The 25,030-nt window shown below is 41.4% G+C and overlaps 2 protein-coding genes and 2 pseudogenes across 5 annotated transcripts; all 4 read right to left on the bottom strand.

Moving 5' to 3' along the window:
- Nucleotides 1–656: 656 nt before the first annotated feature.
- On the bottom strand, nucleotides 657–4,476 carry LOC147490317 (cinnamyl alcohol dehydrogenase 1-like; annotated as a pseudogene).
- Nucleotides 4,477–12,848: 8,372 nt separating this feature from the next.
- On the bottom strand, nucleotides 12,849–15,726 carry LOC147490316 (cullin-1-like; annotated as a pseudogene).
- Nucleotides 15,727–16,979: 1,253 nt separating this feature from the next.
- On the bottom strand, nucleotides 16,980–22,398 carry LOC147490315 (putative aarF domain-containing protein kinase At5g05200, chloroplastic). 4 transcript variants are annotated; one of them, XR_015201077.1, is made up of 12 exons: nucleotides 22,144–22,309; nucleotides 21,913–22,055; nucleotides 21,728–21,841; nucleotides 21,291–21,479; nucleotides 21,059–21,214; nucleotides 20,620–20,885; nucleotides 20,395–20,492; nucleotides 19,924–20,102; nucleotides 19,306–19,422; nucleotides 18,841–19,048; nucleotides 18,145–18,450; nucleotides 16,980–17,293 (listed from the first exon to the last, which is right to left on the bottom strand). XR_015201077.1 is itself a non-coding variant. In XM_086570737.1 (11 exons), the coding sequence occupies exons 1-10, from the start codon at nucleotides 22,253–22,255 to the stop codon at nucleotides 18,869–18,871; spliced, it is 1,554 nt and encodes a 517-aa protein (XP_086426863.1). In that variant the 5' UTR covers nucleotides 22,256–22,309; the 3' UTR covers nucleotides 16,980–17,293; nucleotides 18,841–18,868. The 4 variants fall into 4 exon arrangements, 3 of the variants coding, with proteins under 3 accessions (XP_086426863.1, XP_086426862.1, XP_086426861.1); XM_086570737.1 differs by lacking the exon at nucleotides 18,145–18,450; XM_086570736.1 differs by lacking the exon at nucleotides 16,980–17,293 and having other exon boundaries at nucleotides 18,105–18,450.
- Nucleotides 22,399–23,465: 1,067 nt separating this feature from the next.
- On the bottom strand, nucleotides 23,466–24,976 carry LOC147490314 (Nucleic acid-binding, OB-fold-like protein). The gene is made up of 4 exons (XM_086570739.1): nucleotides 24,837–24,976; nucleotides 24,685–24,760; nucleotides 24,286–24,412; nucleotides 23,466–23,930 (listed from the first exon to the last, which is right to left on the bottom strand). The coding sequence occupies exons 1-4, from the start codon at nucleotides 24,945–24,947 to the stop codon at nucleotides 23,747–23,749; spliced, it is 498 nt and encodes a 165-aa protein (XP_086426865.1). The 5' UTR covers nucleotides 24,948–24,976; the 3' UTR covers nucleotides 23,466–23,746.
- Nucleotides 24,977–25,030: the final 54 nt, after the last annotated feature.

The raw sequence follows: 25,030 nt of genomic DNA, 5'->3' as shown, positions 1-25,030 counted from the left end.
AGAATATATTCTTCTTGTTTAATTAAATATTCGCGCTGTCTTAGTCTCATTGGCACTGAATTTTTATGAAATTTTCATTTGGTGATTTACGTATTATATATGGACGCTCCAGTTCAGCTTATTCTATGGAGATGAAGTGATATCCCACTTTTATTCAGCGTAAAAGATTGCATTTCTCGTCAGTATGCATCCAACCATATGGTTTTCTTTACATTCTCAAGATGATTTTGATTTGCATGATTCGTGTCGCTGATTTGCATGTTGGACACCAAGTGTGTCTAAACTGGTTGTGGTTTGACTCTTGGAGAAGCTTAAGAGATAGGGTTGGCGTCTTGGCGACCTTTTGCACCTAAAAGGAATGGAATAAAGTTAACTCATATCGGAATATTGATACAAGGTATCTAAGATCAAATTGACATTCTTCGTTGACATTAAAAAGTAGTAGATAAATCTCGATAAAATTCTTTCAATTAGGTGTATGTTTTTCGACTGCCCATGCTTGGGCGGCCAAGCAACGCTAGTAAGATATGTATGGCCTTGATCAAGTTGTTCTTTGCGAACAGTCACGTCTTCTTTATTGTAACCAAAGCATGCATATTGAACTTATTCTGATATCGGTATATCCATTTCTCGTAGGGAGGTCTAACTAGCTTCCTTTAGTTGAGATTGCTGCCGGCCACATCAAGCACGAACCTATACCTCACGTCGTTTTTTTCCATCCTCTGAAAAGCCTCGTTCATGTACTCGGGCTTCACAATCTCTATCATGGATTTTAATCCCTTCTCTGCCCAAAATTCCAGTATTTCATGTGTTTCCTCCATGCTGGCATGCTGCCTATGAAGCTTCCCGTGATTGACTTCTTCCCTATAATAAAGAGAGAAAGGAAATGGAAAAATTAACAACGTAACACAAAAATGACATGCATTTAACATTATTTACGCAACTGATCGATAATCACAAAGACCATCAGAAGAAGTGTCGTGCAGTACCTAGAATTATATCAACACTGTCGAACTGCAGAGGAACTTGCCATTAAATTTAAAAAGGGAAAGATAGGATTCAAGAGGGTGAGCTGCAGGGATAGTGTCAAGAATGTAGTCTAGACTATCTGCAGCTCCTTTCATCTCAGCTGCATTGGAGCTCACTAGAAAATCATCAGCACCCAAGAGCTCTAGTGCCTCCACTCTCTTCTTATCAGATTAAGTTATCACAGCCACATGATGCCCCATGGCCTTAGCAATCTGAACACCTACATGACCAACTCCACCCAAACCAAGTATTCCTGCTTTGAGAATCTTATTAGACCCAATGAATTGTCTTAATGGACCATAAGCGGTCACCCCTGCGCATAATAGTGGTGCTGCCTGCTCTGGTGAGAGCTTGTCTGGTATCCTCACCACAAACCTGCATTTCAAATTTTAGTTTCAGTCATGTTACCGTCAACAAGGTTTTTTTTTTTTTTTTTTTTTTTTTTTTTTCATTATCTTTTTTTATTATTTTTTTTTTCCTTGTTTTTGAGGAACATTATGCATACTTTTGATGATCCACCATTGCTGAAGAGAAACCTCCTTGAGTGGGATTTCCATCTTTATAGATGCCATTGTAAGTTAAAATTCTGCATCTGCAGTACTGCTCCATGTTTGACATGCAGGAGGAACACTCCCCACAGGATCCACCATGCATCCAACTCCAACCAGGTTTCCTACTTTGAATTTCCTTACATTTGATCCGAGCTCCAAAACTTCTCCTACTACCTCATGCCTATAAAGTTTCATACACATGCATATATCAGATTTAACTGGCCAATAGAAACTACAGCTTAAAGAGAATTGTGCATTGTATGAATTTGTTCACACTGTGGTAGTCTTACAATGGGATGCATGCGCTCCATTTCATAGGTGGATCACGTATTAATTGTAAGGGAGTAATATCCTCATTAAAGAATATTAAACACGCGTTAAGCATAAGTAGAGATCGCTGCGCAATCAGGACATCGTCCTCCAAGATTGACTCGCGAGCAGCTCGCTTTATGTAGGTGGTACACTCCAGCTCGCTCAAGAACGTTCCAAGAAGACTGAACGACCTAGAGGGGAATGCTTCGGATAAAGACATTTTCCTTAATCCAAGGGTAATCATTACCAAAGCCATATCTGTACTTCCAATTACCGGGAATTATGAACTACTGCACCCACTCCCAATGATCACCGCCTTCTTACCAGAACCAACCTAACACTCATTCGTAATCTCCACCCTACATATGTACAAGGGAGTACACATGTCTCAAAGATCAACACCCTCTTGTGTCTATAAATACCACCTACATGAACTACGTTAGACCTGATTCTTCTCTCCCCCAGAATCAAGAGAAGATACGTAGGCAGCTCGCTACTTAGCGAACTCGGTCTTTTCCAAATCCAATCCCTTTCTTCTTCCTCCTGTATATGTAAGGGAAAAACGCTCCTTTACATTGGCGTCGTCTGTGGTCTCGATTAATTGAGATACTAATTTCACACAAATCAAAACTCAAAAATGAAAATTCTCAAGCCCACGAAGCATGGCAAGCCTCGAAGCTCAAGTTTAAAGCCTCGCGAATCTGCTAGGTTTGACCAATGAGAGCATTTCCTTGCTCCGGCAGGAAAATGCTGCTCTTCGTTCACAAGTGGACGCACAACAACAACTAGCTGGGAACGTTGTTGAGAACGACATCAATGAAGTTAATCAACAAATTAGCGAACTATCGCATAAAAGAATTGGTCAAAGCGGTGAGAAAAGACGCCAACCGGATCGTCCCGGAAAATGCTCAAGGCGCATCGGGTGCATCGCTATTCACCACAGAGGTACTAAATAAACCCTCTCCTCAGGATTTCGTTCAACCACGCTTTCCGATGTACGACGGCAGCACATGCCCTGGGCAACATGTGGCTCGTTATATCCAAAGCTTGGCATTATATAGTGCATTAGAGTTCGATCATCTCCACTGTTGCTTGTTCCCTGCCAGTCTCAAAGATGGAGCACTCGATTGGTTCTTCTCACTCGAGCCAGACTCGATAAAGACCTTCGAGCAACTTACCGATTCATTTGCTAGCCAGCATGTGCATAACAGATGTAAGAAAGTTGATCTGGACTCGCTGTTCCAGCTCTCACTTGGCGAAGACGAAACAATTCGTGAATTTTTAGGTCAGTTCAAAGCCGAACTACTATGTATGGAAGCAGGATTGAAAGAGTCTTTCGCCACCTTGGCATTCTACAACGCTTGCCGTGTGCGCAACACGGCACTCGCTAGATCGCTGATGAAAGAGCGTCCCGAGACTTTATCCGAGCTGTACGCTCGAGTCGACAAGTATATAAAGTTGCAAGAAGGTCTGAAGCGTTAAGGCCTACCAGAAGAAGAAGAGGTTGCAACAATATCAGATGACCCCCCAGTCTCCAAAAAGCGCCCCTGACAGCAAGAAAGGAAGCCGGGTAATAGAATGAATAACAACCGCAAGCTCACCGTTCTCACACGCTCGCCCAGTTATATATTAGAAAAGATCAAACGAGCTTCATATTTCCGACTTGATGTGCGACAACCAGTGGACCGGCCTGACAAACCGTACTGATGCATGCTGGGGGCTAAAGCACTACCTCCAAGATCTCATAGAAGTAGGGCATATCAAACAGTATACTAAAATAACCGATGGCGACTTGCGCCATAAACTCATGGCTCGCCGAGTGCGCAGTAGATCCCCACCTAGCCAAAACCATCACAAGGTTCAAGCTCGCTTCCGCAGTAGAGGACGTCCCCGAGACTGTGACAGTTCTCGCCATGAACGCCGACAGCATTCATCAGATCGCGACAACGCCATAACTATTCATATGATCACTTTCCCAGATGATTTTGTGACATCTTCTAGAGAGAAACGCAGGCGTGTCGGCGCCCTTCAAGAAGTTTATCATTTTTCTTCACAAGCGTCACACGCTCTGCGAAGTTCAGGTCGAAACACAGGGGATATTACGTTTACCGAGGTCGACCTCAACAAGGTTTGCCTCCCACACAACGATGTACTTGTTGTCCATGTCAAGATCAGCGACTGGACAGTCAAACGCGTCCTGATAGACCCGGGCAGTTCGTGCGACATCCTGTTCTATCATAAAATTCAAGAAATGAACTTACCTAAGTCAGTCTTTATAGATCTGATCGCTTCTCTTTATGGGTTTAATGGCTCCAGGGCCGACCCAATCAGCGATATCATACTCCCAGTGTCAGCGGGATCTAGAGAGGACAAAGTCAGCTTCAATACACGCTTCAACGTTCTAGACATCAAGTCGTCCTATAATGCTATCCTAGGGCAGCGCTGGATTCACCAAATGCAAGCTATACCATCCACACTGCATCAAGTTCTCTGCTTCCCAAGACCAAGAGGCATGATGGAGCTTCGAAGCAATCAACTTGAAGCTTATCAAATCTTTTCTGCAAACAAGACCACTGACCTGCATACTCACACAAGGAACGAACCCACCAGTTATACAATGGCCAAAGACCTGGTTGCTGAGGTCAGAGCCAAAGAATCAAAGCAGCACGCTGGGGGCTCCAACAAGAAGGTTCAGTCGTCTGTTTCGACTCCAGAAGTTAATCCAGTCATTGTCGCTCCACCAGGTCGGATCCGAGAAGTTGTATCAGTTGTTGTCAATCCAGCGGGCAAGACCCCAGAAGTCACATCCGCTGTTGTCGTTCCACCAATTAGCACATCAGAAGTCGCGCCGTCATGTGTCGCGCAACAAATATCAATCTCGAAGGTCACTTCAGAACCTTTTGTCATAACCACAGAGGCCATTCCAGCCCCTGTTGTCGTCGTCACAGATATTGCTCCAGCTCGTGCAACCAATTCCACTCTCCTTCAGATCGATATAGTATCCCCATCTGAGGAAGCATCCGTACCAAAGACAACATCTCAATAGGCCGACAAAGTGCGAGTGAACCTAGGAACCTAAGATGATCCCAAGTTCGTATATGTAGGGGCTAACCTTGACCCCACACTCAAGGCCCAACTTGTAAACTTTTTGGCCATGAATAAAGATGTTTTCGCTTGGTCGTATGTCGATGTGCCTGGAATATATCCTAATGTTGCGTGTCATAGACTAAATGTGAACCCTAATGCCAGACCAGTTCGCCAACGACCTAGACGACTCTCCCTGCGATTCCAGAAAGCCATCAATGATGAAGTCGAAAAACTTAAGCAAGTCGGGTTCATTAGAAAAGTAGACTATCCAGACTGGATCGCTAACATCATCGCAGTTCCAAAAAAGAACGGCACAGTTTGTCTTTGCATCGACTTCACGAACGTTAATAAGGAAACGCCAAATGATAGCTTTCCCCTACCTCGCATAAACCGACTTGTCGATCAGATGTGTGGCCATGAGCTCCTCTCTTAAATGGACGCGTACAGTGGATACAACCAAATCCCACTCGCTGAAGAGGATCAAGAAAAAACATCATTCATCACAGAACAAGGAATCTATTGTTACAACGTCCTCCCCTTCGAACTTAAGAACGTTGGAGCAACGTACCAGCGTCTCGTCACCGACATGTTCCAGGACATGTTAGGTGATACCATTGAAGTATACATTGACGACATGGTCGTCAAAAGCAAGAAAGCGGAAGACCACCTCACTCATCTCGAGAAAGCGTTCTCCAGGTTGCGGCAAACTCGAATGAAGCTTAATCCTGATAAGTGTCTCTTTGGAGCGTCCTCTGGGAAGTTCCTTGGATACTAAGTATCACAAAGAGGGATCGAAGCTAATCCAGACCAAATCCGAGCGTTCTTGGACATGCCTGATCCCCAGACAAAGAAGCAAATCCAGAAGTTGTCTGGAATGGTCGCGACACTTAACCGATTTATATCAAGGGCATCAGACAAGTGCCGACCTTTCTTGCAACTTCTCAAAAAGGGTGAGCAGTTTTCGTGGAAGGATCAATGCCACCAAACGTTCTCCACCTTCAAAGAGTACTAGACTACACCCTCGTCCTAGCCAAGCCTAAGGATGGCGAAATGCTGGGGCTATATTTGGTGGTATCAGACTTTGCCATTAGCTCGATTCTTTTCAAAGAAGAAAACAACTCCGAGAAGCCGATCTACTTTACAAGTAAAACGCTCACTCTAGCTGAGAAGAATTATTCATACATTGAAAGAGCAGTACTCACATTGTTATACTCGGCAAGAAAATTCAGGCCCTATTTTCAAGCACATCCAATCAAGATTCTCACCGATCTACCTTTGAAGAAAATTCTTCACAAAGAAAACAAGACAACTATCATGGCAGTATGGGCCGAAGAGCTCAGAGAGCACCACATGAAGTTCGTCCCTCGCACTTCACAGAAAGGACAGGTCGTGGCTGATTTCCTAGCAGATTTCCCTGTCGATGACCCAAATTGGGAACCAGAATTGAAGCAGAGGTCGTTCCCACAAAGGAAGCCACTAAATCAATATGGTCTTTTTTTGTCGACGGTTCTAGTAACCCTGGAGGAAGTGGGATCGGCGTCGTCTTAGCATCCCCAGAGGGAGCCATGGTCGAAATCAGTTCGCATTGACTTCGCGACCTCTAACAATGAAGCCGAATACGAAGCGTTAATAATAGGACTTCGCATGGCGATGCAGCTCGGTGTCAAGGAGCTTCAGGTCTTTAGTGACTCGCAACTGGGTTGTTCGTCAGATTGCAAAATAGTACACTACCCATGAAGGTAATCTTGCTAAATACCTTCAAGTTGTTAATCAGTTACTTCCTTCTTTCAAAAAGGTAACGATACACCACATCCTGCGCGACGAGAACCGTCACGCAGACAGTTTAGCTTATTTGGCCACTCAAACACCGAGCTGCGCCCCTAGACAATTACTCATTGAAGTAGTTGACCGACCTGCTTATCAAGTAGACCATGTATTAGAAATCAGCGACCTATGCCCGCTCTTTGCCAATCAGATGAGCCAAACATGGATGCAGCCCATCATTGAATACATCCAACATGGCATGCTCCCAGACAAGCGTACCAAGGCCAAGCAAATCCCATATCAAGCGCGCCGTTACTGCGTGCTTAATAACAAGTTATTCAGAAAATCCGCTGGCGGCCCTCACTTGAGGTGCGTAAACCCAGAACAAGGCCAACTGATTTTATTTGAGATTCATGAAGGAGAGTGTGGAAACCATGCGGGGAGGTCGCTCTTTGGCACAAAGCGATCTCTCGGGGATACTTTGGCCTCGCGATGCGGATCGGCGCCAAAAGCATACTCAAGTGCGTCAAATGCCAGACCTTTGGCCACAACATCATACAACCAGCTCGAGAGTTGATTAGCATCGCGAGCCCTTGGCCATTTCATATGTGGGGCATGGATATCATGGGACCATTCATCCCACAGAAAAGTACTAGATTCCATTTCGTCTTAGCTGCAACTGACTATTTCACTAAATGGGTCGAAGCTATTCCACTCGCAAATGTCAAAGAATCACATGTCAGAAACTTCATCTGGACTCATATCATCACTAGATTTGGTTTGCCGCACACACTGGTGATAGACAATGACTCACAGTTTAAGGGCAAAACGGTCAAAGAATTTCTGGCCAAATGGAAGATAGTTCATGCATTTTCTACTCCCCAGTACGCACAAAGTAATGGTCAAGCTGAGGCTAGCAACAAAGCAATCTTAGAAAATTTGAAGAAAAAGATTGAGAAGACCAAAAGCCAATGGCCAAATCAGCTAGAAAACATTTTGTGAGCTCACGCGCACTTTATTTCGGCGCAAGTCTGGTAATCGCCATTCTTCTTGTGTTACGGCACAGAAGCCGTTATTCTAACCGAGCTGACAGTCACCACTACTTGGTCAGAACTTGTCGAGTCTGGAGACAATGATTCCGTTTTAGCACGAGAGGTCGATCTGCTGGAAGAACGGCGTGACATAGCCGCTATCAGAGTAGCGTCCTATCAGCAAATTCTGAAGAAGTCCTACAACAAGCGAGTGCATCCTCGATCTTTTCAACCCGGTGATCTAGTTTTGAAAAAGACTCGGGATGACTTCAAATTAGCACCAACTTGGGAAGGCCCATACATAGTGGAACACGTTGTAGGCAACGGAGCATACTGGATCAAAACTCAAGAAGGGAAATTATTACCACGACCTTGGAATACTTTTTTGTTGAAGAAGTTTTATCAATAAAATTACATTGTCGTATACCCCATCTTTTCTCTTACTGTAAATTCAAAGTTAATCTACTTTTGTTTATTATTACAATTCACTCCATTTACTCGCAATGGCGAATCTCACAATACGCTTTCATAAGCCCACATACTCTCCGTGAGCAGAACGCTCTCAAGAGCTCACAGGCTCCACAGCCTCTCCGAGTCTCGCTAGTCGAGGACCTATACTTCTAGGATCGACTCAGCGAGAACGCTCTCAGTGAGCAACACGCTTTCATAAGCACACACGCTCTCCGTGAGCAAAACGCCCTCAAAAGCTCATCACAGGCTCCACAGCCTCTCCGAGTCTCGCTAGTTGAGGACCTATACTTCTAGGATCGACTCAGCGAGAACGCTTTCAGTGAGCAACACACTTTCATAAGCCCACATGCTCTCCATGGCGTAAGCAGGCCCTCAAGAGCTCCACGGGCCCCGGCCTCTCCGGAGTCTCACTAGTAGAGGACCTATGCTTCTAGGATCAACTTCGGTGAGAAGCGGCTCTCGATGAAAGCAATACGGCTTTCATAATCCCACACGCTCTCTCCTGGCAGAGCGCTCTCAAGAGCTTACAGGGCTCCCGGCCTCTCCAAAGTCTCGCTAGTCAAGGACCTATACTTCTAGGATCGACTTCGGTGAGAACGCGGCTACCGATGAGCAACACGCTTTCTTAAGCCAACCGCCTCTCAGGCGAGGCGCTATCTCCACTTTTACAGGCCCTAACGCTTTACCAACTCACCTAGTGAGAAATCCTTAATATTAAGCTCATTTCGACGAGAGTACTCCCAATGAGCCTCACAGCAGAGCGCAACAACCACGAAAGAAAATGGTGACTACAAGCATAACGCTTCCTTAAGATAAACCACAGGTTCCTTGGACATTTCATCCCATACGCATTATAAACAAGATGCTAGCTATAAACATTCAAGCGGAAACATGCATTCCATACGGTCAAGGGAATACTCATTAACGCCAAGATATTAATTTACCGATCTGCTGGGTCTACCCAGGAAATCTAGATCGATACTTCTAACATGTTCACAAAACATCGAACTGCCACTCTCGTGGAAACCAGTTCTCAGTATCAAAATGGCGAACTTCTCAGGCTAGCCTGAAGACACAACTTTATTGTTAACTCTCATATAAGAGAGGTGAACTTACAAAATATTTCTAAAATTCCCATAACTGACAAAGACAAGAAGATACATCACAATCAAGAATCAGCCACAACATGCTTATCTTTCGGGGCAGCGCTAGTCGAAGGAGTGTGCCTGGCAGATCTCAGCACCACACGCATACCCGAACCCTGTCCTTTGCCGTCATTCGCCTTCTTCAGATGGTGATATTTCTCATCCAGCTCAGCGTATTGGACACATGCCATGTTATACGCCTCTTGCGCCTTGTGCGCCACCCTCTGGCATTGTTTGGTATACTCAGTCACTTTAGCCAGCTCCCCTTGCAAATCGGTCATAGCAGTAGCCAACACAGCATTCTCGTCAGCAGCATCCTCACACTTCTTGGTCATCACCTCCAGTTTCTTCTTGTCGGCTCCCCACGCAGCTCGCATACATCCTAGTTCGACGTGCGGATTAGTGTCAGTATCGGCACGCTGCACAACGTTCTTCAACTTGTCGTACCCTAAAACTGCAAGTGCAATGTTAACGTCAAAACTGCCTAAGTAACAGAAACAAAAACATCACACATAAGTACTCACCAAACAAGCAGCCATGTCCATGGTACCCAATAGCGTGTCCATATCTTCATCCTCTACCTCGGCTTTGTCACCCGTCCAACACGATCCCCTTCATCGACCGGGTCGCTATGGGTCGAGTGGAAGTTGCGGTCGAGCGTTTTCACCGCACGCTTCTTCCCGTCTTCCCCATGTAGTAGAACTTCGCTCCCCGTCCGCTGTGATGTGGAGGCGAACTCTCACCAGCGACGTGGTGACCTTTGCCCCAAGTTGCTCCTCCTCGGCATGTCGATCGGTATCATCGACTTCGTCGGCGACTGAATACAACGCCACCGGTCTAACGACCTGACCTTTTAGGTCGCTTGTTCCCTTTGGCTTCCACCACAACAGCTTTCCTCTTGCCCCGATCACCATGCACGTGGGGATGGAATTCTATTTCCTCCATTATCAGAGGTGAAGTCTCCCTCAAACTTCCTTCTCCTCTTACATAGTGTAACCTACGGCGAGAATGACAATCGCGAGTTACCAATAAAACAACAATCTTTGTTCAAATGGGATACCTAAATAAGGAAGGCGGACCTACGGGTTAAGCGGCGAAGAAGATGGCGTGTACGGGTTGGGGAAGAAAGGCGTGCTTGGAGAGCAAAGGGAGCAAATGCCTTTGCTCTCCTACGAATGATGTTACTTATGGTGTAATAACATTATCTTCCCTAGGCACATCATAATTACATCAAAGGCGCCACCGCGTTAGGCCACTGGCAGCCATCATTGCACACATCTAACAGCTCACTTGCCTACCGTGGGCATGCGTCGAAGCTGTTTCACTTCTGTAGCGGTGATATCGACCTCGTCCCTAACGATCCACGGGTTAGTTAAAAGTCAACTATGGTCACTTTCGGGCGTCTACCGGCTATCTGGATATAGCGATATCTCCATTCATATGTTTAACCAATACAAGAATCTTACAAAGCAATGAGACAAGAGATAAGCATAGCATATAAGCAAAAGGCGATCTGCCAAGCGGGGCCCAAACCACGGCTTCGCATGGCCAACCCGGTGGCGGAGTCTACTCGAGAAAATCCAGCTTGGTTAACCAACATTCATCATCGCATGGTTATCCAGTATTCACAAACGAAATAAGAAAAATGGCTGCCTGGGTTACCCCGGAAACCCGGTTCTATTGTATCCTGACTAACGACCATTCAACTTACCAACCTTACATCACAACTTCGCTAGTTCCAGGTATAACGGCCAAACCTCCGGCCACCAGCGAGTCGTCAACTTCAGCTTCTTTCCCCTCAACTACTATGGACACACCGTTCAGATTTAGACTCATAAGAACATCGACGCGGCAGACTTCCGGTCGAGGCACAACAATCTCGAGGCGGCCGATGGAAGAAGTAAAACACCATTGGTATCTCCCTATCGGTACCGCTGGAGGGCGAAGAGTATAAGCGTCCATGCTCTCTTTTCAAAGCTTTATAGTGACTTCCGGTCAACAAAGTCGACGTCCATCTCGTCATAAAGCTTTAGTGGCGTCTTGAGCAACTCCCTTGCGGTCGCGAGCTTACTCATTCAGCTTACCAATTTCCACGGTCATTTGCATTAGCGTTCTCTTGACACTCGTAGTTTCGGCCAGATCTTCCGTCTCGGTATCCTTCAAACATCTTTGCGGGCCGAGAGCTTGGTGCGTTTTCTTTCACGTCTTCAAGCTCCGCCGGCGTTCCATCTTAGCGGCATCTGAACATTCTTTAGTTCCTCGGTCGGCTTCACCCGCGTTTCCTATCGTCTCGAGAGGCTGGGCAATCTCCTTGACTTAGAAATCCACTCACAAGCTCTGAGCGCCACATATGCTAATAATCGAGTTAACAGCGAGTTTACTAAGCAAGCAAATAGGTTAAGCGGACAGCTCCGCGTACCAGACATTGGCGATTTTCATCCGTTTTAAGTTGTCCTCCAACCCCCTCTCATCCCGGCTCTACGGTTTGCCATCCAAAGCTATATGATCAAGCGGACGGCCGCTACCTTACTTGACTTAAGCTGTCGAATCCGCTTCCGCGGTATGCTACACCCCATTGTCGTCTAAATACACGGTTGGGTCTCCAAGACCTATTATAGATAAACATGCCTATGTATCAAGCTTGATTTATGTATCACGCTTGATTTAAAAATAAACAGGATAAGACCTACACGAACCTATGTCTCAGCATAATACTGGATGAATATGTGATGAAAATCCCTTCTATGTTTGGATTAATTTGCTACCTCTGCTCTAACTTTGGTAACCCTCTAAATATTTCGAAAAAAAAAAACTTTGGTAACCCTGTATCCCATATATGACCTCAAAGTCAAGAGTACCTTAAGGCTTAAACTCCTTAAAGGAAGAGGGCTCAAGGTTTTTATTGGGATCCGGCACTCGATAAATGGGATAACTAAAATGTAGATATTGTCCCCACTTAACCACCCAGGTTTTCGGGCCATATCTCGCCATGGGTGAGGTTTCATCTAAAAAGGGTACCTAGTTAGTGAGCTTCCCACTTTATCAACTCAATGATGAACTCTTTTTCTTGTTCAATGTTGGGACTATTTCTTTTTTCGTCCACACACTTGAATGCTTTTGCCATTCTATGGTTAACAATTTAATATTAAAAAGCGATTCACTGAGTCTGACAGGTCTAATAGAGGTAAATGCATATTCTAACAATCCGTTTTAAATCAGGTGTTGGATAATATTGGGCAAGAATGCGCCTGATTCAAATCAGCTATAAAATAGCACCTATAGATTTAGTGGACACTGAATGGAGTTCTAATCAGACTCAGATGCCAACCTAAAAAGAAAATGGCCCCTAAACACATGGACTTGAGACATCTCGCTGTTCCCCTGAAATGTGTTATCCCAACTTCGTAAGCAAAATATAAGAGAGGAATTATCTTCTAGAAAACGCCATGCATGCTTGATACTTAATAGAAAATATGATTACAGAAGAATTTACTCATCCATATATAGTCAGAACCCAGTTCCTGAACTTAAATCACTATGTACTATTCTAAACTAACAGTTCCAAGCCTCAAGATTAAGAACATAATATAGTTAACTAAGAACAGAACACTAGTTATGAACGTATTGTACTGCCTAAACAAAGTATTCTTTTTTTGTTGAATTCCTACGATATCAACAAAATAACTAAAATTCTCACAGTGAAACCTTCCTCCTACTGCAATTGACAAATAAATAAAATAAAATAGAATCCTACTGCAATTCACATAATCAGGCCAGGTACCTGTATAGTTGTGGGTTTTCTACATCTCTCTCCAGATAATCACGGTAATCAAATCTCGGATCGCTTTTTGATTACCTTAAAGTCGGGCTTGAACATGCGGCTTAGCTGCTCAACACATTCCGCCACTAGCTGCTGATGTCCCAAGACTTTCCGGCTCTTCATGATCCTTACAATCGAGGCATCAATGGAAAAACGTCTATCCTTGTCAACATCTTCTAACACTTTCTTCTTCTCATCAACTGGAGGGAGAGGGACCTTGATCCTTCGCATCTTGTCAGTAAACTTTGAGTTGAACTCAAACACGTCCTTTGTAGAAATGGTTCTAGTGTTTGGGATTTTGTTCAGTATTTTGTATTTCGCACAAGCCAAAGAGAAAACAATCTAGTGACATCATCCTCTGCCAAGTTTAGTTGTTCCTTGATATCAGAATAACTCAAGCTACCTGGTTCATTTACTTCATTGAATAGAAGCAGAAGCGCAGCCTGATAAGTAGTCACAACCAACTCGATATTCCTCTGTTCAAACTTCCCAGTGACAATACAAGTACCAAGAGAGTATATCCAAGTAAGTTTCCTGTGTTTCATTTTCGTTTTATAGTACTCCTTAAAATCCTCCATAGACCTAACCATCTCAACAGGTAACTTCAGCTCGCGGTTTTAGTTTGGCCAGAATCAGTAGTTAACACGGTCATATTCAAGTCGACCCCAGGATGTACATGAGGATTGTTTTTGAGATATTCCTCAAAATCTCCCTGGTGTTCCTTTGCCAGTATCAAGTCCGTGACCATTCCTTCCATCTTTGAAGTGAACTGTCCACCCATTGCTGCTTCAGCTTTGTCAAAATACTCCGTTCATGGTCTTCGCTTATGCCAAGTGTTAAATAGGAACCTGCGAAGCGAGTTTTTCCTACAGAATTCAGCAAAAAGGTCTTTGTCGTTGATGTAAGCAAGAAGCTTGACAATCTTCTCTAGTGTCTCTTCAATGGCCTCATCACTCAATTTCGCTCCCTCCTTTCTTCAGGATGTTATCACAGAAAGTAGACAGTATTTCTGCGCTGGAACTACCAGCAACACTCTCTTGTTACAGAAGACCTCAAAAGCCTCCTTGTGCGCCTTGTGGAATTGCGTATGGTTCGAAAAGCAGTTGTTCACATACTCAGGTATTTGTCATGCAACTCTAGTAGTTTTTGACCAAAATATGTTCTTGCATTCCTACGACTTCCTTCTTCTCTCTGGCATTTTGTTACTCGCAGCATCTTCTGCTTGTTTCACCAAGGCAATACCTTCGTTCGTAACGTGCTCTTTAAACACACTAGAAATGGGATTGGCCCATCGGTACCTTGATGAAAAGCCCTAAACATCCTTGAGAGATCCTCCACCTTGTCATCTCTAAGCAAAAGCGACAACACCAGAGTGTTCCTTTTCAAGCAACTGGGTTGTATGAACGTACAACAACTCGTGCTGTGATTTATCAAACAACTTCTGTTCGCTGCTAGAATGCAAGTAATGAGCAACCCTGTCCTTCTCTCGTTTCAAACACTCCCTCGGCCTTCAACATGTATTCTGGACAAGAATCTTCTTCAATCCACTTGGAAGAATTCCTAGAATAATAAGCAACAGTATCACCAAGCAAGGCCTCTTCAAAGTCCTTTTCATAACGATCCATTGTCCCCATCCCGACTTCAACAAAAATATCCAAAACGTTCTTCAACAATGCTCGATCAATCTGCTCACCCTCTCGCTCACGGTGAATCAAAGCGATTACAGCATCTTTTGCTTCTACTTTAATATTTTCATAAACCAAATCACGAAAACATTTCATACCAACAACTTCAAGTCCTGGCAACGACCTCCTAGCAATAAAATAACGATCAAGATAATGAAAAAAACGCCAAAGCCACCTTACCATAACTTTATGATTAGACCATCTTTTCACAAGCTCGATCAGCATGTACTCGTGGTGCTTTTCTTGTATAGATGGCAAAACCTTTGCAATGATATAGTCATTGAACGCAGTTTTGTAATTGTCGTAGAGTTGTTGAGAGTAATCGTGAGGAGGTTTGTGAGTGCACATATCATATATGGTTGTGTATAGTTGTATGTATTCGGTAGAATTGAACTGTGGTTCAGGAAGCCCTTCTAAGAGCCTTTCCAACTTTGTGATTCCTTCTCTATGAACGCCATCCTTCCTCCAATAGGATCGGTCGTTTTCTTCCCATCTCCATTGAAGAATTTTTTGGAAGAACTTGGAAATCAGAGTTAGAGACTAGAGACCAAGAAAAATGAATTTGGAAAGTCTCCTAACCGCAGTAGAATCCTTGTTTGGAATGTTTACTTATTTTTCCTAAAGAGTGATTATATTATTTAATTGGTTTTTATGTCTCCTTTTTTGTTCTCCATAATAATCTTTTTCGTCCTACTTGACTTTCATTATGCAACTTTGAGGCTCATTGTTCATAATTTTGTATGACGTGATTAGTCAAATTCTCCAACTTGCAAGGTTGATTTCATTCATGGAAAAATAAAAGGCTGATCCCAAGTCCATCTAAAAGAATACTCCCTAGACACACAGCACACAAGGCACACGCACTAGTTTAGGCTATTTGAAATTGGCATTCAGTAACCATTTCTGTTACCCTGTTGTCATTTACATTGAACTCTCCTTTTTGAAGAAGTTCGCAATGAAACGCAAACATGTGGAGGTAAAAGACGCTTCAAAATTATTGAATTCAAATGCGTTGACAAACACTCATTAACGTCTATATATAAAGGGATGTCAAATTGAAACAAAAAAAAATATACAAATGCGAATAAGACAGGGACTCAGAAATCTCTGTTCAGTGGACGATAATAGTGGTTGTAAGGGACCTCCTACCCCAAGTCGATTATATTGACTCCACCAACTTATAACGACTCCAGACATACGGATACTCGTCACACTCAAAGTTGATTCAGCTCCACACACTCCTCAAGCTTAATGACTCACACATTCGTCAAGATCAATGACTTATCGCTCGATTTCATCTCGTGGCATCATCACCTGACACTCTCATCATTGCTATCATTAGTATTAGGCATTTACCCCGTGCAACACTCAAGTCATTACCATCATCACGCCATTAACCACACTCTCATTATCATTATATTCTTAACCACGCTTTTTCTATGGCAGCTCAAACAACATAATATATGGAGCTACCACACATATGCAAACATGAGCGCGTGTCGCCATTCTAAAGATCACATTTGTCCATACTACTACACGCGGTCCTACCAATTACTTGCTCATAACCCCCTATAAAACCACCCGGTTTTGCTAACTTTGCTAAACTTTTTGTTATCTGTGCTTTTAGTTTAGTTGGGATTATGAAACTTTTATATGCTCTAAAATTGATATGTATGTATTGGCAGAACAGCAGACAACATGCTACACAAACACACGAAGAAACATATATTACACTGTTATTATTACCCTAACCAATACCGGCCCTAAGTTAGCATAATATGTCACAGCAGTATGAAAGAAAGAACAGATTTGTGTCTCACTATGCTTGCCTCACTAATTTTTTTCCATAAAAAATAGGGTTACCCGAGCTAATTAGGATTTTCCCCCATTAGATGGGAAATTAAGGTATTCTTCTCCAAATACACAAAAAAAAAAAATCAAATTGGGTTGACCGTTTTTGTTACAATATACAAACAAATTCAATTCGTCAAAGTGCACACTCAGAGAAATTCCTTGCTTGACTCGGCTCCTGGTCGTATAATTCTATAAACTCCTAAGCACCATTGATTAACTATTTCTCACAATTTGAAAAATAGTTCTTCACGTCATTATGAAGATTTAAAACATTTTTAAAGTCGTACTTGTGAAAAAATGAATTTAGGCTAAACTGCTAAATCAGTATCAAGTTAAACAATTAAAGGGCACTAATGACTAGTCAGATCCACTATTCAGTCATCCATTGATTTTCTTCTACCTTGACGTCTTGTCATATCTCTAGCAAGCGTGACAAACTCGTGTGGCACTTTATCTAACAACTTCTGCTCGGTACTTGAATGCAAGTAATGAGAAGCTCTTTCCTTCTCTTGTTCCAAACAGTCCTCAGCCATCACAAAGTAATCTGGACAAAAATATTGTTCAACCCAGTCAGAAGTCTTCCTAGATCATAAGCAGCTGTATGATCATACAAAATAATCTGGACAAAAATATTGTTTAACCCAGTCAGAAGTCTTCCTAGATCATAAGCAGCTGTATGATTAAGCAAGAACACTTCAGAGTTTTTCTCATAAAAAGCTATATCTCCCATTCTGACTTCAATGAACATACCCACTGCGTTCTTTAAGGAAGCTCTATCAATCTGCTCGCCTTCTCGCTCTCGGTCAATCAGAGAGATAGCAATGTCCTTAACTTTAACTTTGATATTTTGATAGACCAAATCGTGGAAGCAACTTAGACTAAGGCTGAATCCAATGGTGCATCCACCTCTATCTCCATTCCACCAAAAAAACACTGTTTTGAGGATGGGAGTAAATTTTGGTGTCCAATGGTTCCGACCATTCTACCACTCGACCCGGTGCAAAATTAAAAATAAAATAACATAAGAACTGGTCATAATTAGCTTCTAACTTGGTGGGGACACAAAACAATTGACTCCATTTCAAATGGCGCCAAATGATATGCTTAACCCATTCTGTGCCACTTCAAGTGGTGCCATTTGCATTTCTTCAATTTGGCTCCAATTCATTTGGCATAGAATGTACTTTGCATTCCTAAAAAACACTCTATATATAGAGAGTGATATTCGGATGAAGGGTAAAAACTGCCGCTCCCCACACTACTTTTGTGAGGATACAGGGCCATTGGACATAGCCTAAGAGCTTCAAGTGATAGCAAGTTCTTCCTAGGAATGAAATAGTGATCGAGATAAAATAGCACGAAACCCATCTAATCATAACTTTATAATCTACCCACCTTTTTGCAATCTCTCTCAACATGTATTCATTGTCATCCTGCTTTTCTTGTATAGATGGCAAAACTCGTGATATGCTCTATGAACAACCCATAGCATTGGCTGTAAAGCTGTTGAGAGTAATCATTAGGAGGTATCTGAGTGCACATTGTGTATTTAGTGCCGTAGATCTGTATATATTCTTCTGAACCACACTTTGTCTTGGGAAGCCCTTCCATCACCACCTTGATTTTCTTCTCCAGCAAATTCCATCCTTCCTTGAAAGAGATAATCTTCTTTTCGTCAATGATCGCCATCTCAAAAACACACTGCAATTGCTAAAAATCAATTGCCTTTCTCCCCTCCATTAATTACCTTACATACTAAGAGACCTAAGGCCCTTTTAAAATCCAAAAGAGGAATGTTTTACTCGAAACACTTTTAAGATGATGTCAGGTCAGACCTATGCGTTTTAATTTGCTATTTTCTCCTCCTCGTTTCTGAAGGGAAAATGCAGAATGTTAAAGAAAGTATTCTAGCCAAGAAAAGGGTACACTAGAAACTAAGGAGAATATTGTGGTTGTAATCAAATCGAAAATACTTTATTTACTTCATATCCCAAGAGTTTAGAGGGACGTATATCTATTACAGGCTTACAGCTATAAAGGATATTTATATGCAGATATTGCAATTAACATCAAATCAAGCTGCAAAAATACCTGCAAAAATACAATAATTCTGTAATGTTCATCGAAATTGAACCCTGTTATTAATCCTTCGGTTTGAGGCAATGCTGATTCTTTGATCCTGGAGCATGTTTAGGTTGGGAGCTAATAATCGGGTGTAGCGATCGAAATACAAAAGTTGCTTCATGAGTAGAGCAAACTCTCGAGGGAATCTCAGACCATATGATTCACTCACCAGCACCTGTACAATAGTTGATAGAAATATATAAGCACTTCCCATTGCCAACATTACAATTGAAGAACTGATGACACGCTAACTGAGGCGGTCAATTGCTTCTTTCTAAGAAACTTAAGAAAGTGCCAGCAAAGTTATAATTCAAATGTAGGACTCCGTGATTGTATTTACAAGAGTGGAGTTGATGCTTTTAGGTAACCGATGCAAAAAGCAACTGGCACACCCATGCTCAGTAATACTAAGAGTTTCTTGAACTAGCTTACCACATCAAAAAACAGAGCATTCATCTGCCTCTCATCAACAACTACATTAGCAGCAACTGTAGTTGCATTTGTATTAGATCCTCCAGCTGCTGCAATGATGATTTCAGTATCCAAATTCTGCATTAAAAAAAGAAAAGAGAGATGCTCCCTATTAGCTACAACTATCATGAGGAAAGCAGGAGATATCATTCCCGACTTTCTTATTGAGCGAGTGTTCCTAAATTTCGGTGAAGGGTTGAGAGGGAGACAAGATGTAATTAAGGAGTTCAGGACCAAAAGAGATAGAATAAAATCGAAATTCTTTCACGAAATTCCAAGAGTAATCTAAATTAGTAAATAACTAGTTTGGAAGTTCGATTGGAAACTACTTGCTTTCGTGAACTGTATGTAAACTCACATCCAAAGTTAACTCGAGCCACTTTTCATACTAAGTGGCTCTCTATATCAGTAATCTGGAAAAGATATGATATTACTGTAGCTAATATGAGGATGATGAAAAGTTGGAATTAGGAGTAAATTCTTTCATGGAGGTGCAAATGTAGATCCAAAAGGTGATAAACAAGGAAAATCATATAATATGGTTTCACTCATTTACAACTCTCAATTAGATTTTCATACCTGTATTGAAGAAAATACTTTCTCCAAATCTCTTGCAAAGGCCTTAGCATCCACATTCCCATCAGTGGCACCCATTTCAACTAATGAAGATGCCATTACTTCGTAATCTTCACTTGAAAATGATATCAAAAATGTTTCCATAGCAGCCCATGTCTTTGGTGATATACGTCCAACAATACCTGTAGAGTATATTGGTTGCAACGCTAAGCTAATTAAATTTTTTCATATGATAGATTGCCAATCTTGAACAAACTCCAGGTCAACAACAGGAATATTACTTGGAAATTGGTATACCAAGTTAAATGTAAGACTTAAAATCTGCGAAAAAAATGTTATAGCAACTTCTAAATTAAGATTAACCAAGTAACACCAGATTTTTTTTTCATTATTAATATTGTTATTTTTTTTAATAAATAACAGAGCATAAACCAAGAATACCCTTTGAAGTTATGCATGAAGTTATGCAATTACCAAAATCAAGAAATCCAATACGTCCATCACGAAGTAGCCACAGATTCCCTGCATGTACATCAGCATGGAAGGATTCACAACCAAGCAAACTCCCAAACCTATTAAAGACCGTCAAACAAACAAAATCTTAGTTTAAGTTTGAAACATGTTAGCACTTATACTAAATAGAAACTTTAGCACGAGCTATTTGGTTATATAATACCTGCACATGGTTTAGATACTTACCACACATTAAGCGCGGTAATAAGACTTGTCTCTGGACTAGAAACAAGTGATCTTATAGAATCTAAGTCAGTGAGAGGAACTCCATAAAGCCTCTCCATGGTCAATACTCGTTTGGTACTACACTGTAAATATACTTTTGGAGCTGTAGCTTGCCCCACAAGTCCCATATCTTCGAGATATCTCCTGAATGACACAATATTCACAGCTTCCTTGTTGAAGTCAACTTCTTCGAGGATTGAACCCCTTATATCTTTGACGACTGAAACCTACTGAAGGAATGTATAAGATTTATTTGAACAATATTCTGGACTTTACCTTGGAGAGTAAGATAAATGAGGACTTCACTTGACATTAGATGAAAGTAGTAAAGTAAAAACAGTTCAAATTTTACAGTTGTTAAGATGCATTGCATTTATAACTCAGATAGTTCTTTACGCACCAATGATACTCGGCTGAGCTCAGGATTCACAAATTCCAGAATTCGAGCAACAACATAAACGAAATTCAGATCCGCAACTAACACATCCTCTATTCCAGGCTTTAAAACCTTTATTACCACATCTTCCTGGGCACCTCTGAGCCTTGCACCATGAACCTGAGCAAAGTACTTAATATTTCACCATCTCCTTTTAAGCAGAATAAAAAAAAACAAAAAGCTTAAATGTACAAACCTGTGCAATTGAAGCAGAAGCGATTGGCACTGGATCGATATACTCATATATAGTATCTACCGCATCCCCTAATTCCTGACGGAGAATACCTTGTATTTCTTCAAAAGGAACAGGTGGGGCCCTATCAAAACAGCTCTGGAACTCCTGGACATACTCTGGTGGAAACAATGTCGGAGTTGATGCTATGAACTTACAACCGCACAAGAGGAAACAGTCATCAAAAGAGATATTCCACTGGATATTGACTCAACGAAAAGAAATCAATGACATGACATATACAGCAACTGCAGAACACACTATCAACATGTTGCAACTACTACCAGCAAAGTCCATTTGAAACTATTGGCCAAATGAGTGTAATCTAGGCTCATCTTGAAACTAGATGATATTGACATGGTGCATCCACTAAGAATGTAATAAAAAGATATACACTTTACCTGGCCTAATTTGATATAGGTAGCTCCCATACGTTCAAATAATCTCCTCAAATATACTGGTGATAGTAGTCCAAGCTGCATTTCCATTGGCAATCCCGAAGATGCATTCCCTGACTGCAAGAAACAGTCTTTTCACTATCTATGTTACTACTGTAAGTACATAAACTCTAGTTAAGGTTGGTTACCTTGGAAAGATCAGCTAACCATTCTCCACCAACCCCAATAGCAGCTTGAATACCTTGAACTAGTCTAAGTGGTCCACGTGGACCGGTGTTTAACGATGTCTGGACAATGTCCTCCACCAATTTGGGCAGGTTATCAATACTAACTGGAGTAGCCAACAAACAGCAAAGTATAGTTAATATATATATATAAAATTTGCCTACTCAATATGTGGAAACGACCTCAATAACTACCTTGAATTCGGGAAGATAAATTTTGGGCTTGTGAATTGCGTGCATATATTGATAAGCGAGTTGATGGACGCCCAATTGTTCGGGGAAGACGGGAGTACGCTAATGTCGCCATCTCAACTATGCTCAGTTGTGCTCTGATTTTCCTTTTATTTTTTGGTTTGGTTTGGTTTATAATACGGTTTTTCGTTAGCCCGTGAAGGAGGGAGTGCCACGTGGAGAAACAGTAACCGAACTATTTTGTCTCTTGGCTATTATACATTTTCTTGTTATTTTAGAGCATTTATATGTGGTGGTAGCGAATGAAGAAACTGTCCCAAATTTCGACCAATTCTAGGTGGTCGCAAATTTGGAATAGGGCTACCTTGCGGGACATTCATACTGTCGCGACATTACCAATGTTGCCTTCAAGTTGAAAAAAACTTCATACAACATTCCAATGCCGCACTAAAAAAAATATAAAAATAAAATAACTTCTCGTAGCGACAATCTACTGGGCGTAGTCTTGATCAAAGTCAAAAAAAATTGGGGCGACATTACCAATGTCGCCCAAGATCCACATCCAAATTGCCAAATTTGTATGAACAAGAATGTGAACAAAGCGGTGATGACGATACCTAATACTTCCACCTAGAGATGGAATTTCGGCAAATTCCGACGCATTCCTTCAAATTTGAAGGATGCGATTGAATTTTCTACCACCTAGAGATGTTCTTATATTACATTTATGTATTATACTTTAATTATCTAAATTGTATAAAAAAACAAAATTTACTAAATTAGTTTTCAATAGGATATAAATTAGAGTATAACATATGTGTTTTGTGTAATTGATTTAAGGATACGTATATAAATTAATATATAAAAACAAATACAACCTAACAACATAGTTAAATATGAAAAATGTTGATGTTTTAAGAGTATCATCTCTATATCTCTTTTTTCTAAAAGTATAAAAATTAGTTTTGTATACTTAGTTAAAATTGATATACATCATCGAAATATGACAAAAATAAATAAACTATCACCAAAAAATATTAAGTAAACTAGTAAAATATAATTCAACCCGGCCCTCATTTGGCCTTAAAAAATGAGAATAGATCATGTCATGACTCTACTCAACCCGGCCCTCAATACAAAATAGGGCTTTTATGTTTTGAGCGCCGGCTCTTTTAACGTCATAAAGTCATCTATTCACCACTAGGTAGGAAGGAGATGTGCACAAAAGTAGTTGTTCAGCCACAAAAGTAATGGCTTACTAGATACAATAACCTGCTTCCTGGAAAACTTCTAAGCTACAGATTACAAGAGTTAGTACTACTTCATTGATACATGAATATTTCTGATTTAACTGTGAACTGTTAAGTAAGATCCATGACAACATTTAGAAGAACAAAATTTTCACCAAAAACCCACACCCATCATAATGCTGGTGCAGAACAATAAACATGACACAAGGCCTCAGCTTATAAAGATTCTTCTACATGTTAAAAAAGCGCAAATTAACATGGGTACAGATCCATCTCCTTCCTATATCAACGCGAAATACGTAAACAAAGCTAGTGGCAGTTTGGCAGAGACCGACACTTCCAACTTTGGGATCCTTCTAACTTGTGGTTTCAGAATCTGTGTCTGAATCTGAAGGCAGCTCCATGGGTCTTCTTCTATTCAGGTTTTCTTCTATTGGAGGAAGATCATCATCGCTTGAATTCAATTCCTCTGTACTTTCACATATTGGTGTTTTTAGATGATCGTTGGAATTATCTGCAACGGTTCTAAAAACATCTGGCCTGCATTGACAATAAATAACACAACTTTAGCAAATTCCTTGTTCCCTATGTCTCGTCTTGGTTTAATTTGCAAACTATACACTATACAGACAACAGCAGCATAAAAACATATATCATAAGTAATGTTGGTGAGAAGCACTTGCTATAAAAGATTGAGCTTTTACCCCCTTCAGTGAGACTGTGGATCACACACTGTAGAGTGTAGACACTTATCTACCAACACGGTAGGCATTTGCCTCGGTGGTTTTTCTTTACTCAGTCTCCTCATCGAATAACATTTAACATCATTTCGTCATAAATTGTTAGTTTAGAGGTGCCATAATGTTTAACTAAGGGTTCAGGAAAAACAACATACCATTCTGGAGATTTCTGTAGCACGCGAAGTTGTTCGTGAAAGAGCACTTGTGAAACAATGCAGGTCACCTTGCTGCCAGATTCAAGAGCCATATCCCTCCCCCTCTCATCTATAACAACAAAGCTCCCTACACATTGGAAATCATCTGGACATCAGTTACAATTTATTCAAAGGACAACAGACTGCAGCTAATATCTCCTTTATATATTCCACACTCTCTGACACCCACCACCTTAAGATTGGATATCCAAATAATAGGTGCTGCAGAGAGGTAACTAATGGAAATTGGCCAAATAAAGAGTATGGATTCATTGGACAGTTAAAATCATTGCTTCATATATAAGCAATTCAACAATTGAATAAAAACTCCTTGCATGAGTAAATACAAAGTGCACAAACCTCGTTTTATCCACATACTCTTCTGAAATTTGGCTGGAAAAATTGCCAATGATTTCTCACCTTTGTCATCCATTATCTAAGGAAAAGTAGAATCATGAACAAAAAACATTAAAAAGTATAACAAGTTCATCTAAATCAAGGGCAAGTACTACCTCAATCAAATTGGAACCCCGAAGGGACACGACTTGCATAACACATTGACCTTCCTGGAAAGTATATGCTTCTTCAGCAGCTCTCTTCAAATTCTTTCTTCCTCCTTTCATCACTCAATTGCTATTAAAACCACCAATATGTTTCAAACCAATCAGAAGAAGAAAAATAAAAACACTACCTTTCTGGAACTAGA

The sequence above is a fragment of the Coptis chinensis genome, chromosome 7 (assembly GCF_015680905.1).
Source record: "Coptis chinensis isolate HL-2020 chromosome 7, ASM1568090v1, whole genome shotgun sequence".
NCBI lineage: Eukaryota > Viridiplantae > Streptophyta > Magnoliopsida > Ranunculales > Ranunculaceae > Coptis > Coptis chinensis.
The sequence above is the reverse complement of the archived record's forward strand: the minus strand, read 5'-3'. Positions and strand labels throughout refer to the sequence as shown.

Excerpts from the sequence above, each read along its gene's own strand:
- LOC147490315 (XM_086570735.1), bottom strand. The coding sequence starts at position 22,255 with ATGGCGACATTAGCGTACTCCCGTCTTCCCCGAACAATTGGGCGTCCA. Across the intron at positions 20,886-21,058 it reads AGCTCAGCCGAGTATCATTG|GTTTCAGTCGTCAAAGATAT; the intron begins GTGCGTAAAGAA and ends TTCCTTCAGTAG. Across the intron at positions 19,423-19,923 it reads AAGTATTTTCTTCAATACAG|AATTTGGATACTGAAATCAT; the intron begins GTATGAAAATCT and ends TTTTTAATGCAG.
- LOC147490314 (XM_086570739.1), bottom strand. The coding sequence starts at position 24,947 with ATGAAAGGAGGAAGAAAGAATTTGAAGAGAGCTGCTGAAGAAGCATAT. Across the intron at positions 24,413-24,684 it reads GAGTATGTGGATAAAACGAG|GGAGCTTTGTTGTTATAGAT; the intron begins GTTTGTGCACTT and ends TCCAATGTGTAG. Across the intron at positions 23,931-24,285 it reads CTACAGAAATCTCCAGAATG|GCCAGATGTTTTTAGAACCG; the intron begins GTATGTTGTTTT and ends TTGTCAATGCAG.